A 15,397-nucleotide genomic window follows, 5' to 3' on the forward strand; every position below is an offset into this window, starting at 1 on the left:
TATATATATATATATATATATATATATATATATATATATATATATATATATATATATATATTCTTTCTCTTTGTGTATATGCATCAAGTGAAAAATGATTTTATATAATGTGTGAGTTATTCATGTGTGAAGTGTGTGGGAGTAAGAAACTGCGGAACCTCCCGCAGACTTAATTACGGGAACTTACACCCACAAGTGCATTCAGGAACATCCCGAGAACTGAGCCAGGCTCTTTGCTTGCACGTTGCCACGAGTCAAGAATCAGTCGTCATCAAAGAGTTGTCATAAGAGGAACTGTGACACACGCGCGCAGTTACAAGTGCGCTGTAGAGACACATTCTACAGCCGAATTTCAGTCCTTCGTGTATATTGACAGCCCTTCGTGTTTATTGTATAGTCCTTTGCATATGTGTATTGTAGACATTAAATATATGTGTGTCTGTTACTTAACCAGACACCGTGCGGGAACCAACGAATTTAGGATAATTCGGGCCAGGGTGGAGTTCAGCCAGTTAGCCAATGTAGTGCGGGGCTTTCTGGAAACTTGACACTCAACATTGAGATTTGTTGGTTGTAAAAGACAAGGATATGGATGTAACAATTTGTAACTTCCATGTTAATTATTTTTTCAGTGTTTTAAAGTTATTGACGTTTGATCAAACTTAATGCTGTGTATAATAGTGTGCTGCAATGTGCATTTTTTGCTCGAGCGCCAAATACGAGGCGCATCCAGAAAGTAAGTTACCCTATTTTTTTCCCTTACCCTATTTTTTTCCCGTGAAAGTAAACATAATGAGCCATGTAAATTGCGCATGCGCAGCAGAGCTAAGACGTATCAATCATATGCCAGGCGAACAGATCCCACCCGGTGCCAGTAGCGAGGCAGCAGTGGTCCGAAGTGGAAGCTCGTATTCCTTCTCCCGCCGCATGCCAGTAGCGAGGCAGAAGTGGTCCGAAATGGAAGCTCGTATTCCTTCTCCCGCCGCATGCGAGGTTCGGTCGGTGATAAAGTTCCTGAATGCACAAAGCATTGCACCAATTGACATTCATCGTCAGCTCTGTAAGGTCTATGGGCCGAACATTATGAGTAAGCAGATGGTGCGTCGCTGGTGTCAGCAGTTTTCGGAAGGTCGTCAAAGTGTCCATGATGAAGAGCAAGTGGGCGTCCGTCCCTCATCACTGATGATCTGGTTGAGCTGGTGCGGCAGCGCATCGTAGAGAACCGTCGCTTCACGATTACGGAGTTGAGTAGCCTTTTTCTGCAGATATCGCGATCCGTGTTGCATGAGATTGTCATGCAGCGCCTGCTTTTCAAAAAATTGTGTGCCAGGTGGGTGCCGAAAAACCTGACACCCGAACACAAAATGAAACGTTCAGGAGCAGCACTGACATTCCTGCAACGGTACCATGATGACGGCGATGATTTCCTCGACAGGATCGTCACGGGCGATGAGACGTGGATTTCGCACTTCACCCCGGAAACCAAGCAGCAGTCAATGCATTGGCAGCATAGTGGATCTCCGGTCAAGAAGAAATTCAAACAGACGCTGTCGGTACAGAAAGTTATGTGCACCGTGTTTTGGGACAGGAAGGGCATTTTGCTCATTGACTTCCTCCCCAGAGGTGAAACGGTGAACGCTGACCATTACTGTGAAACACTAAGGAAATTGCGACTTGCCATTCAAAACAAGAGGCGTGGCATGCTTACTGCAGGTGTTGTGCTCCTCCATGACAATGCTCGTCCACATACTGCTCGGCGCACAGCAGCTGTTTTGACGGAATTTGGCTGGGAGTTGTTTGATCATCCACCTTACAGTCCTGATCTGGCTCCCAGCGATTTTCACGTTTTCTTGCACCTCAAGAAATTCCTGTCCTCCGGTGAGCGTTTTGGCAACGACGAAGAGCTGAAGACGTCTGTCACACGCTGGTTCCATTCACAGGCGGCAGAGTTCTACGACAGTGGGATCCAAAAGTTGATACCACGATACGACAAGTGTCTCAATTCTGGTGGTTGCTATGTTGAAAAATAGCTGAACCTTTGCTGTACCTGTTGCCAATAAATGGTTTCCTGAAACTGTGTTGGTTTTTTTTAAAAAATAGGGAAACTTACTTTCTGGATGCGCGTCGTAGTTTGCACGGACAAGAGCTTCTTCGCTTGAACAGGCAAAACTATTGGTATATGCTCGAAGCCCATTAGTCCACGTATAAGCGTAAATTGTCTGTGTTATTGGCCCCTCAAATATGGATCATGAAGTGAAAGATGCAGTGAAATTGAAACTTAAGTGAACATAGTCATCATCTTCATGTTAAAATGTAGTTTAGGCTATCTTACCAATATATAGCGATATATGAAAATGAAATAGATGATTATGGGCTGAAACTACCAGGGTGGATTTTTACATGTATATTTCTACGATTATTGTCACATCGAAATGACATTTGAGCGTGGGATCAAGCAAAAGTGGTCCCATGCAGTACTCCAGTGTGTAAGTATGTTGGTTTTTCAAAATAGAGGAAGATAAATATTGGAAATGTGTTTGAAGTGTGTTATTTAGAAACGGTAACACTTTACTATACCGGAGATGGATTTCTTCAAATTTACAGGAGAAAGTACTTACGCAAATCATTTTCTGTAGCATTGTTGATGTTCGGGAATGTAGTTTTGATCCATTTTAATGCGAATGCATGTGGTTTTCTTCGAAAATCTATTTGCTACTCGCTATTGCTGCTGCCGCCATTTGCTTTCTGCACGAGAGCACAATACGCTCTCGTATTGTCCGTATATGCTAAATTGAACAAAAGGAGTGCTAATGTAACCTAACCTAGTAGGCATACCTCATCCCCGTGATGGTTCGTGGGGCTATCGTGAATTTTGGGGCTAACTTCAATGGTTTATGGGGCTACCCGTGGATGGTTTGTGGGAAATAAGGAACAACAGTAAGTACTCATTAATGTAAGAAATAGACATTATTTTTGTTACAAATTCATTATTTCACCTAAAGAAATGTTCTGCAATGCAGAATAGTACGTTAGCAATGTAAAAAATTGTGAAATAAATCATTGATAGGTGTCTCCGGTATAGTAAAGTAGTACTTTAGAAACTGCTTTGTGAAAGTTAAATGCATCTGTTTTTTTCCTACATGCATAGGAGATAGTGTAAATTAAGGGGTAATTGCTCTTCGCTTCAGAAAGAACTGAGAAGTCCAATTAAAGGGAGAGACTCAAACTGTTATCAACCATCTGAGTTTCCTCTGTATACTTACAAAGCCTCTAACTTTATTTGAGTTGCTATTTTTAGCTGCAGTAGAATGTAATATGTCCCATGGTGAATTGGAGAAGTAATTACAGAAAAACATTGGACACTCCTGGTTTAAAAGCATCTTATCCTGATGAAGTTGTTGATTTAGTTTTTATATGTTGCTTTTCTGCCACTTTTGGCTAATTACATTGATGGCCATGAATGGTTATAAATTGACATCAAGAGTCACAAACACACGTGGCTGCCAGAACACAACTCCACACAGAGGATTATACAGGCCAAGTTCAGGTGCCAGAGCCTCGTTAGCCTGCAGAAATGCAGCCCAGGGGTGTATTACATGGGAGAGAGGTTGACATTTGAGTGCCTTCAGCAAAGGTCATCCCTTACACACCTCATCCTGATAAAGACCCAAGTTTTTAAGGATTGAAACTAAGGATGGACATTTATTTGAAAGTGGATCAGATCTGAATCGTTGGTCAAATATCCGAAATTTATTAGGAATTGAATCCACCCATTCCTAGTTGAAAGGTTGACACCTTTGCAATGCCAAGGGGAGCTTTGGCATCACTTGGGGTTCGTAGCTCAGAGCAGTTCATTGATAACTCGAGTTGTACATTTCTAAGGTTTATTTTCTCTCTAATTTCACACAAAGATTGTAAGTTCAAGTCGTATACAGTTTATAATTTAACGAAGTACTAAGATACTAAGTGTTAAGTTCTAAGTACTAATACTATGGTACAGAGGCGTGGCATGCATGTAGCCGGTGTTACTGCAGGGAACAGCAAAATGTAAAGAATTAAAAAAGTTGTTTCAATAAAATGACAAGATTGTTAAATACGTTAGTGTTAAATACATTAATAAACACCGTTGCCGTCGAGTAGATATTGCCTGGGACACTATTTCTGCAGCCGACAGAAGCGAAGAGGGAGGCCGTTCCGCTACCCTGAAGAGGCAACAAGGGAGAAGAGGGCGCCAATGCAAGGAAAGAGCAGGGAAGGACTTTGGGGTTATTTATATGCCTGTTAAGGGGCCCTGTTGCCGTTCGTACCTACCAGATCAGCCAGTGTTGTCACATTGGATTGGCAGAAAAGAGCTTAATCCCGCCTAAAATAGGAATACCATTTCTGTGAAGCAACTAGAGGTAGACTGCAAAGCTAAGGGGATTGAACTACAACTGAGACTAGTTACGTAATAGACATAAATATAGTTCCTTGGTGCGATTCGTGATTTGGACAAACCTTCCTCCAAAATACTAAGTTGGCAACAGTAGTACGTACAGCTGGGCTTCCCTTCCACAAAGGAACGGAGGTCTGTCGTCTGCTCAGTGCTCACCGCACACAAACGTCAAACTGACCCGAGAAAAGAAAAGTGTGGTTCTTCTTCTTCCCCTTTGCACCTCATTGCAAAGAAACAGACAGATGAAGGATTGACAAGGGTCTACCACTATTCATTGGATTTTCGTGTTAACTGTGTCATGAGTGGTAGTTCCTTCTAGGAGTGTTTGTGGCTAAATCACTGTGCTGATTGTAAAACAAGAACGAAATGAACAAATATCTTGCTCGAAAACATGTTTTCTTTACCGGGGGGATAACGTCTAGCAGGTATAATTGCCGTACTGATAGCCGGTAACACTTTTGATAAAGTCACGCCATGCCACTGCTATGGTAACTGCAAGGAGATAATCTAAGGTGCCATACCATCAGAAAAATAGTAAAGTATTTTGCCTAAGATTGGCAGAAGTGACACCGGTCAGCCTTGGGCAACAATTCCCCTAGCTAGGATGCTGGTTACTCAAAGGGAGGGGTTTTTGTCATTTAAGTTGGTGTGTCTCAATACTTGCGCTAACCTTCAAGCACCCTTACTGTTCCAGTGGCCAATTTTCGCCTAAGTCAATTTCCTGCTGTCTTGCCATTTAGAAGAAAAGTTATCAAGGTGATCATTATCTCATGCACGTGTGAACACATGTGCATGTGGAGACCTTGGGTTTCTGTTTCTGAGGACACTAGTGATCTCTATCTGACCTAGTCACTCTTGATCACAGATTAACTCTCACTTGCGTTGCTAGGCTACATCCTGTTTTTGAAAACTGTGACATTTACCAAGGGGAGAGAGATGGTATCATTTCCTTTAATCTTTCCTAGAGGAAGTATCGGACACACTATCTTTGTGACTTGGCTTGTTTGGCAGAAAGTGTGCACAATAAGGTGTCTACTATTGCCAATACAAAAATTTTTTGCCCGTTACACCTTTTAACTTTGATTTTATTCAATATGAAGTTTAAGGTAACCTTAGCCTTTAGAAACAACTTGAATGCTTTGAATGTATGTTTCAGGAGTGACACTCAACTTCGCCAGACGTCGACAAGCACCAGCAACTACAACTCGACAAGTGATATGCCATCCTATCTACGGGGCTATGAACATGATTCAGAACTACACCAACATACAGAAGGTACATTGATGTTTATTGTGCACTTTTGTCAACTGCACTTTTCAAAGCCTTTTACATATTCATAACAATTCATAGCTATTTAAACAACTTGTAATTAATTAAACTTTCAAGTATAACAATTGTGAAATAGTAATTTTATTCTGAATGTGCGACCTCTTTCTCCTTGGCATTATACAGCAAATTTTCATATTTATTATTATGGAAGAAAACATTTTTCAGGTAATTCATGTTTTGCGAATTATAGAATCTTTGGAGAAAACAATTTCTTAGTCAGAATCACAGACAAATGAAGTAAGTACATTGACAATGACAACATTTCTTCCGTATTCCGTAGCTGATGAAGAAGGTGCAGATAGATCGAGAAGACAGGAGTCAGATTCTGAATCGGAAGCATCTGTCGAAGGACGAAGTTTAGAGCTGGCCTCTAGCCACAGCAGTGACGAGGATGAAGCCGAGAGAAGAGATGTTGGTAAGCTATCATATTTACTTGCAGACAAATAGCTGTACTCTGCATGGACTTGTAATAAGAATGTTTAATTAATGAAAAATGTTCCAGTGGCCATGGCCCAGCACATAGTTTCTTTAGTTAGAAAATCACAAAAGCCTCAGGAACCAGCTCTCCAAAATTGTGAGGGTAAGTCAGCAAGTAGGTCACAGATGTTTATTAAAAATATACTGAGTGAGTTTGATTGATTTGCTTTATTTTACTTTGCTCTGTACGACTTTTGGCTAATTTGCGAAAAATGGGGATGAGTGATGATATGATGAAATTGGTGAATGGACACTCACAAACATCCATGCCCAGGCCAGTATTTGAGCCAAGGACCCCTGGCGTTGTAGTACAATGTGCAAATACTTTAAAACTGTGTTGTTGTTTTTTTCAACAGTGATACATACATCCCATCACGTTATGAGTACCCAAAAACCTGCTTCATAAAAGACTTTGGGCTGCTGTCCCAGCCACAGTCCCACCTCACGTTCAACATCTTCATCTTCAAATATTTGCTGCCAAGTTTTTTACCAGTCCAAACAGGTGAAAGTTGCTGTATGCTAAACCATCCTGCACTGTTGGTTCTGTTGCAATTTGAACAGTCTTCGTTAACAACATTTGACCATCCTTGCATGAATTTATCGACCCAGTTGTGCACCACATTACATGACAAACCCTTCTCGCCGTAAACAGGAAGCATTTCCTTAAGCATATCTTATACCTCCCCCTGCAAAATGCATGCCAACCTAAAAGTACATATTTCACACATATAGTTTGATTTCAGTCACAATAATTTACATAAATTATTATAATGGGGTTGCAGGAAAGTGATAATTTCAAACTGAAGTGGTGTTTTTTGAGAGGGCAACGCTTTAATCAATATGCCTCGTAAAATCCCTGGAGAAAATTGCGAACGTCCATGATTAGGGAAGCCAATTGCCCCCTCTTGATCCCCAACCTGTGCGCACTCCTATGAGTCCAAGCGCTGCTTTTGTGGATGTACAACTTCCAGCAGCGGCTGAAAGTTTGTGATTAAAGGACAAGCAAGCACTGAAATTAAATGTACATATAAAGTATGAATACAAATATATTTATGAAGTAATTAGAATATAAGTTCATGTCTCTACATCATTTGCTCGAAGTAACATCATTGGTAGCTCGTTCTTTCTTCAAATTATTACTGGAGAAGTGCCTTTCTGCGTGAGTAAGAACGAAAATGTCTGATTGGTTGATCCTGATGAGGGTTATGTCTCACGTCTACGCATTCATAATATATATTTCGCTCGCTAAAAGCACAGTTGCCACTTTTAAACTGAGCTGCCCATTATCATCAAGCTGGATTGTGCTGCCACCTATTGACAGCTTTAGAAACTACTCGCTACTATTTTTCAGCTATCCTACATCAGTTTGTTATCTATTTTCTGGCTTCCCCTTTTGTACCTCCTGCTATAAGATTCTTGCTTATGTTCTATAAGGGTGAGTCGAATGAAAGTGAGTCTAGGCAATGTTTAAATGATTGATTGGTTGAGTCGATGTTTTAAGTGCACTTTATGCGCAACATTACCTCCACCGGGTAATGTTGAAATGAAAATGTCAGAAATGTACTTATGCATATATATATATATATATATAGTATAAAGTTCTATTGAGCAAGAGATTGAAAACACAATTAATGCATTAATCAACCAGTGTTGATAGTTTTGTCCATGTTTTGGATTATCTCTGAAGCTGACACATCCTTCCTTGAAACATTTGCACCACCATTTCATAGTGGCCTACTAAATGCAATGTTCTCAGTATACACGTATTTCAGGCATGCAGCAATACTCTTCATGTTGAGAAACACCTTCAGTCATCCATTGAAATACAGACCTTTGTTTAACATGCAGAATGCATCCTAACAGGTTATTACATCATTCAAATTGATTTACCAAGGGCACGTCGAATATCTTTGAGTAATGCTCGCTGAGCAAGATTTTTGCTCAGTGAGCAGACAGATCATTTACTTGTGCATTTAACCTGTAATCAATATGGCTGCATCGAGTGGACAAGATTCCAGTGACTTTGATAAGCTGTTAATTATGGAAATGGTTGATATTGACAGAACTGTCGAAATTTTATCCTTTAGGCTCCAAAACTATGGTTTATATTTGGAACGAACAACACTATCATTTTAATTCAATTACAAAAAGGAGAAAATTATATTACCTTCTATTACTTGAACTTCCACTGTAAATACACTATATCGCAAGTGGTTAATTACAAATACTCTTTTATTAGTTGAATCTTCACCCCCATTTCCTTCTTCTCTTGCCTCACAAGATCGAAATACAAAAAACATATATTCTGTGTCTTAAACCTGTGGCAAGCAAGGTTCAAGTTTGCTTATTTGGCCGTCAAGTGGCTAAGCAATCAGGTAGCTCGCTGAGTGCTCAGTGACTGGACATGCTCCATTCCACTGGATGAAACCATTTGACCTAGGGAAAGACGTGATCTCTCTCATTTGACTCCGTCCTTATAAATCCTGAAAAAGTAGATCTGTTTGTAATTTTATATAGGACACAAAGAACTTAATAACCTGTGCTGCAAAATAAATTTTATTCATTATTTCATATCATAAATACCACATATCTTTTCTTACCAGTAGTGATGTATCACAAACTTTTCGCTCTTATCACTTGAAGGGTGTAGAATAAGAAAGCTGTACATTAAACGCCATGTTGTGTTGAATTACATGTAAAAATCTTACCAAGAGTCATGAAAATATATACAATCCAGACTCTAAGGGAAGATAAAAGTGACTGAATGTATATGCAATTGCATATTTTATTTTAGCATATTTAGTTGCATAAGAACATGAAATAGAACTCAGATATTGGAAAAAAAGTGGTTCCCGAGACAGTTACAAGAGTCTCAACAAAGGATGTCCAGTGGAAACAGAGATGTACTTCACCAGCGGTAAGAGGTAAAAACGTTTATCAATATTTGCTTCCATGTATCCACCAACAAATCATCTAAATTCCTTCCTTCTTTCTCCAGGTGTCTCCACCATGGTTCCTCCAATTCCGTCGTACATGCCGAACATCGCAGCCGATCCTCCAGGAACGCCTCGCTCTCTCAACATGTCTCCTGCGCTCAATGTCATGAATTCTTCTCTGTTCCCAAATTTAAAACCTATTTATGCTCCACGATGGTCCAGCCAATTGCCTGAAGCATATCTCACAGCTGGCAGTGAGTATTATAAATGATTTTCATAAGTTACACTTTTAACTAGATATCAATACCACCCAATACCAGTGGTATTGGTATCAGGAAGTGTCGGTCGAATTTTATTTAGCAATACCGGCTGATACTTTGCTGGTGATTTATCATTCATGAGTAGGGACTGGGACTTTATGTCATAAAAATGCAGAAATATTCCAAGTAAAGACAAAAATATGCACAATAATACTTTCGAATTTCTCGACCGCATTCCTTTACAGGAGGCAATCTATTCACTTGCACTGCTACACACTGATACGTGCCTGGCTCAAACAACAAGTGATCATGAACTCCGTACTCGATTGCTGATAGAGTAGGGGCTGTAATGTACCAAATGCTATTTTTAATTTTGACTGATTGTTGTGCGTAGCCAAAAGAAGGTAAAAAAAAAATAGAACAGTTGAAACTTGTTTACTTCCAGCCCGGTAATTCTCGTGCCCACACGAATTACCGTCGGGATAAAAAAAGAAGGATCTTATTGTTCTGTACTAGTTGGTAAGAAAATACTGTATCTGCTTTTAATTTCCTCGTCTGTAATTTTCTTAGCCTGCCATCGATAATATGAACTATCCGTTGCGCTAAAGGTATGAAGAATAAATTATAAAATAGCCGATTATATGCAAGACAATTATGATATTATACATTAATATGTCTTATCACAAGAAAATTGAATAAATATGTTGTAAAAATGCTTTATCAAGTTAGTCTATTTTTGTTGATTTTCATCAGATACGTAAAGATCTCACACCAGTATTCGATCTGATACAAAATAAAAAATATGTTATAACATAAAGTCCCGGGCTCTCTTCATGAGTTCCGCAAAAATTTAGCACAATGCTTTCATGGAGGTAATTATCCTTGAAGTTATGCAAAATTCACAGTTACCAATTGATTTTTCACCAATTTTTCACCCTTTTTTATTTCATAACAGATATTTTAATTTGCTGGTGTAATATTGGAAGATTTTAAAACAAAACTCTGGTAAATTGATGCATAGAATTGAAGTGGAATATTCATCCACTAATATTAACCAATATTTTGAACAACTTTTAATTGTAATATAATTGAGCCTTGTTTCCATATGAAGAACCACAAAGTTGCTGACCAAGGTAGTTTATTAAGATGTAAAATTACTTTACATGTAACAGGGTCTTAGTTCTTCATCTGAGGAAGACCCTGATAGAGGTAGAAACATTACATGTAAAGTGTTTTTAAATCTTAATAAAGGTCAGCAACTTTAGTGTTTTAACTTTTAATTGTTTGTTTGTATTAAAAGTTGCAAGTTCGGTTTAGTGTACAATGTGAATTCAATTAGGTTTGTCTTCTCTCTTAAAAGTGGGTGATCCTGCACGTTCCAGTCAGTGGTCAGCGGGTCAATGCTCAACTCCTACGGCTTCAGACAATGAAGCACCAAATGAACCCTTGAACCACAAACTAGTCGCTTCTCAGGAGAATTTCCATGACTTGGATGCAGGAATGGACTTGGAGGAGAAACACCACATAGGGGATAAGTACCTGTTTCCCTACACAGGTAATTGAAAAACTGGATTCTTTTATTTTTCCTGTTGTTTTATTTGTTATTGTCTTCCATATCACAATCCTAAACACGATTTTATAGACTGATATTGTACGAAACAGACACTTTTTAATACGAAGGTTATCCAGAAAATAAAGACAGTCTGGTTATATAAAATGAAAAACTCAATATTTTTTGGAAAAATACAATTCTGTTACATACCTGAAGCTTCCTTTACTTCTCTACATAATCACCTCCTACATTTAAACATTTATCGTATCTGGGCACGAGCTTCAGAATTCCCATGTTATACTCTTCTGCCGCCAGTTCATTAAGCCAGGTGGTCACTGCATTCTCCAACTCTTCATCACTTCCAAAACGTTTACCGCCCAGAAACTCTTTCAGCTTAGGGAAAAGGTGCAAATCGCTAGGAACAAGGTCTGGACTATAGGGTGGATGATCAAAAATTTCCCATCCGAATTGATCCAGCAATTCTTGAGTTGCACTAGCAGTGTGAGGGTGGGCATTGTCGTGCAGAAGCACAATTCATCCAGAAAGCATTCCTCGCCTCCTGTTTTGGATGGCTCGCCGTAGTTTTCTTAGAGTCTCACAATAACGATTTGCATTGATCGTAGTGCCTTTTGGTGCAAATGCACGAGCGGTCTTTTGTTTGAATGCAGTGATCACCTGGCTTAATGAACTGGCGGCAGAAGAGTATAACATGGGAATTCTGAAGCTCGTGCCCAGATACGACAAATGTTTAAATGTAGGAGGTGATTACGTAGAGAAGTGAAGGAAGCTTCAGGTATGTAACAGAATTGTTTTTTTCCAATAAATATTGTGTTTTACATTTTATATAACCAAATGGTCTTTATTTTCTCGATGACCCTCGTAGATTTTACATTTTCTTGTTATTTTCTGTTCAAATTTTAAAAAGAAAACGTAAACTCCATGTTGTAATAGAGCTTTGAAGGCCAAAACCAGCCTAACAGCATTTCATTGAGTAACATGTGCTCTGTGCATCAAATCCTGTTTCTGCATATAGAGTTTTACTACTATTTCTTTCAAATAGCTCAACTACAAAGTTGTAAATGCTAATTAATAAAATAGCACCTACATATTCTTTCAGTATTAAAATAAAAAGTAATGAATTAACAACTATGAGAAATTTGAAAATGACACCGCTAAAACCAAAATCCAGATTTTTGAGGTATGCTATTTGGAATATGTATTGTTAAATATATACAGTAGAACTGGAATTTTACATTCTCAATTTTTACATCTTTTCACATTATGTATTTAATTTTGGTGGTCCCAACATATCAAAATGTTATAAAATTTTCTATGGTTTTGCATATTCCCATATTTCAAGTTTTTCAGGTTGGTTCTCCTGAAAAAAACAACATAAAATAGAGGTCCCACTGCATATGTGATAGGGAGCTTTCAGTGACATGGAGCCCTTCACCTTTCTTCACCATTTCCAGTGTCTGGCTAGATTTCAAGTGCATTAGGGTGGAACAACAAAAAAATTAAAAAATTCTAATAGTGCGGAAAAGTTGCCTTTTCATGTAAAAACGACCAAAATAAAATTTGATGGTAATCGGAGCATGTCTTGAGATGCCACAAGTACGATAAAGTTTCATAAATTTGATTTTTTTTTTGCTCTATTTCAACCTTTTTCTCTAGTTTCTTACTTGTGCTATAAAAGCCCAAATCAAAAAGTTCGTACTTTTTATGCCTTTTTATTAATAGAAAAAACGTTTTTTGGTGGTTTTAAATTTATGGTGCTGATAAAAAAATAATTATTAAAATATTAAATTTACCCCCCCCCCAAAAAAAATTTGTTCTATTAATAAAAAGGCATAAAAAGTACAAACTTTTCGATTTGGGCTTTTATAGCGCAAATAAGAAACTACAGAAATAGGTTGAAATAGAGCAAAAAAAAAATCAAATTTATGAAACTTTATCGTACTTGCGGCACCTCAAGTCATGCTCCGATTACCATCAAATTTTATTTTGGTCGTTTTGACATGAAATGGCAACTTTTTCGCACTATTAGAATTTTTTTTTTTAATTTTTTTTCGTTCCACCCTATTGTACATGTTCTGGTTGTTCACCACTTCTATCCACTGGGTTCAAATCCTGATCTGTTTTCTCTGTTCTGTCACTCTCAAAAGTACAAGAGCTTTCCACCAACATCTTTTTCTTTCCTTTTACCTTTTCTCCACGCCCTATGCAGTGTATCACTCTCACTGGAACTTTTCCTGGTCCCATCTTCTTCCTATGTCAAAACCACCTGATCTATTCTGTCTTGCAGCTTTACTGCCTCCACTCCTCATTCCTCTGGCTAGATCTCAAGCCTGTTCATGTTCTTTCTCTTCTGATCTTCCACAGCATACACGTTAATAAAATTTTCTCCACTGCCTGCATTTTACTTCTGTCTTCCCTTGTTTTACTTTTAACCTGTAAGGATGCGTGTGTGGGTAAAAATTTTGAAATATATTTTTTGATCATTTTCAATGGGTGCCTGACGCCTGAGGCAACCCTTCTCGGTACCATTCCAGGGAACTTTTCTGACTGTTCGGGTGCTTGAATCACCTGTGAAACTTTCTTAGTTCCGCTCCCAGTACTATGGAAATGCTGCCTGGGTACATTTCAGTTTGGTACTTCAACATGTTCTTTTTTCTCATCTTTATCAATTATATAATACAATAATAATGTTCAAACTAAAAAAAAAATAAATGAAGATGTTACTGTTTACATGCTTTGAAACAATTATAATTTGGATTTTGGAAGCAATCCTGCTTCTGGGTAATACAGCATGTTTCGTTTAGAGTGATTGAGAAATAAATGCTCACCATTTAAAAACGGAGGAAGATATTGTTATGATTTTCGTTTTACAAGATACAGAAACTCTCAGAGTGAATATACACGTGCTTGTGCATGCATGCCAATGCGGAAAGAATGTGGACCATTTAGATGTTTGCAGGGAAACTCGAGGCACACACATCGAGTTCCATTGACCATTTTCCTAAACTCAGAGAGTTTCTACATCAAGATATGTAAAAAATGTGTTAACCCATTAACTGCAGCTGAGCTATATATAGACTCTAAAATTGGGCCTTCTTTGCGGAGCGTCTATATATAGACGGTATTTCAAAATTAACGGTTCTTGTATTGCGGCAAGTCATTTTGATAGACATCAATTTTTCGTGCTATTATTAGTGTATGTGGGCTACTGACCATCAAAAAATCCATTGTTGATGCTTTGTCAGTTCCTGAAAAATATATATATTTTTTTTTTTTGCAATATGGAATTAGAGCCACCGTGGTGTAGTTGGTAGAGTGTCTTACTGCAATGCGGGAGACCCGAGCTCGATTCCTGGGGCGGGTGTCCTGAGGTCGGAATTTTACCAGCCTAGTCCCTGCATAAAGTGGCTCTGGGGCTCACACAGCTTCAAATCAATGTGTACCTGGGGGCAACCCTGGTGGGTAAAGGTGAACGGAGCGAGGTGCTGATCTTATCACTTCCAAAATGACCGAGGTCAAGAATATTTAGTGGGGGTGTGGGGCCCCACATACCCTAAATGTGCCTTCAAGGCATGGTGTTGTATGCAGGGGGAACCTTACCTTTGACCTTACCTAATATGGAATGTTTATTTACGGCAGTCTATATATAGATTGTTTTCCTTAGCTTCATTTTGCAGCAAGTCTTTTTATAGTTATTTTTTGCATTATTTACGATGACACGAATTTGTGGTTGCATCTATGTATAAACATTTTTTTTTTTTGGCCACACTTCTCTTTTGTCGCCACAGGGAAAGGGTTAATGAGCCATTATTTACACTTCAAATTATTTCTCGATACCTCTAAGCGGAACACACTGTATTTACCCAGTGTGCATCCTTGCATCCTAGCAGAGAACATGCATTCTATTGCGTTAATTGAATTACAGCGAGAACGATAAGCATATCACACCACCAAGAAGTAACAATGCCTTTGTCTCTTTTGTTAGATGAGTGTCAGAATGGGTACACTGTCCCCATGTCAAGCCGTGTGATGTCTTCGTCCTTCAACGACATCAACCATCCATGTGAAGGGATCCCTGCAAGTCCGAGCCCTCTCCTCCCCAACCCCCATGGGTTGCTGGTTCCACCACTTACGTCAACGAATATTTCTGAGTCAGAGTAAGTATTTGGCACAACCATTCCTGTTAATCATTTCATTTCTTTTCTTTTTTCAATTATAAAAATCCAACATGAACAATAACATTGGAGTGGCACTGTGCCCTCTCCCTAGTTTTACCTAATGATTGAAACAGGATTGAAACTTTTCTAAACAGTGGTGAAATTTCAATAAAAATTCCAGAAGGCGTTAGAGAAAGGCCACTGTTAATGTGTATATCTGGAGAATCAGTGCG

At 38.7% G+C, this 15,397-nt stretch overlaps 1 protein-coding gene across 3 annotated transcripts in view; it reads left to right on the forward strand.

The window, feature by feature from the left end:
* stan (Protocadherin-like wing polarity protein stan) overlaps positions 1-15,397 on the forward strand; it is a 501,606-nt gene that overhangs the window by 476,313 nt on the left and 9,896 nt on the right. For all 3 annotated transcript variants that reach the window (XM_083112512.1, XM_083112510.1, XM_083112511.1), the window contains 5 exons: positions 5,592-5,710; positions 6,045-6,179; positions 9,240-9,431; positions 10,798-10,992; positions 14,993-15,164. In XM_083112512.1, the coding sequence (XP_082968638.1) occupies positions 5,592-5,710; positions 6,045-6,179; positions 9,240-9,431; positions 10,798-10,992; positions 14,993-15,164 (813 nt within the window). The remainder of the gene's footprint in view (positions 1-5,591; positions 5,711-6,044; positions 6,180-9,239; positions 9,432-10,797; positions 10,993-14,992; positions 15,165-15,397) is intronic.

Source organism: Lepisma saccharinum, chromosome 26 (genome assembly GCF_977018435.1).
Source record: "Lepisma saccharinum chromosome 26, izLepSacc3.1, whole genome shotgun sequence".
NCBI lineage: Eukaryota > Metazoa > Arthropoda > Insecta > Zygentoma > Lepismatidae > Lepisma > Lepisma saccharinum.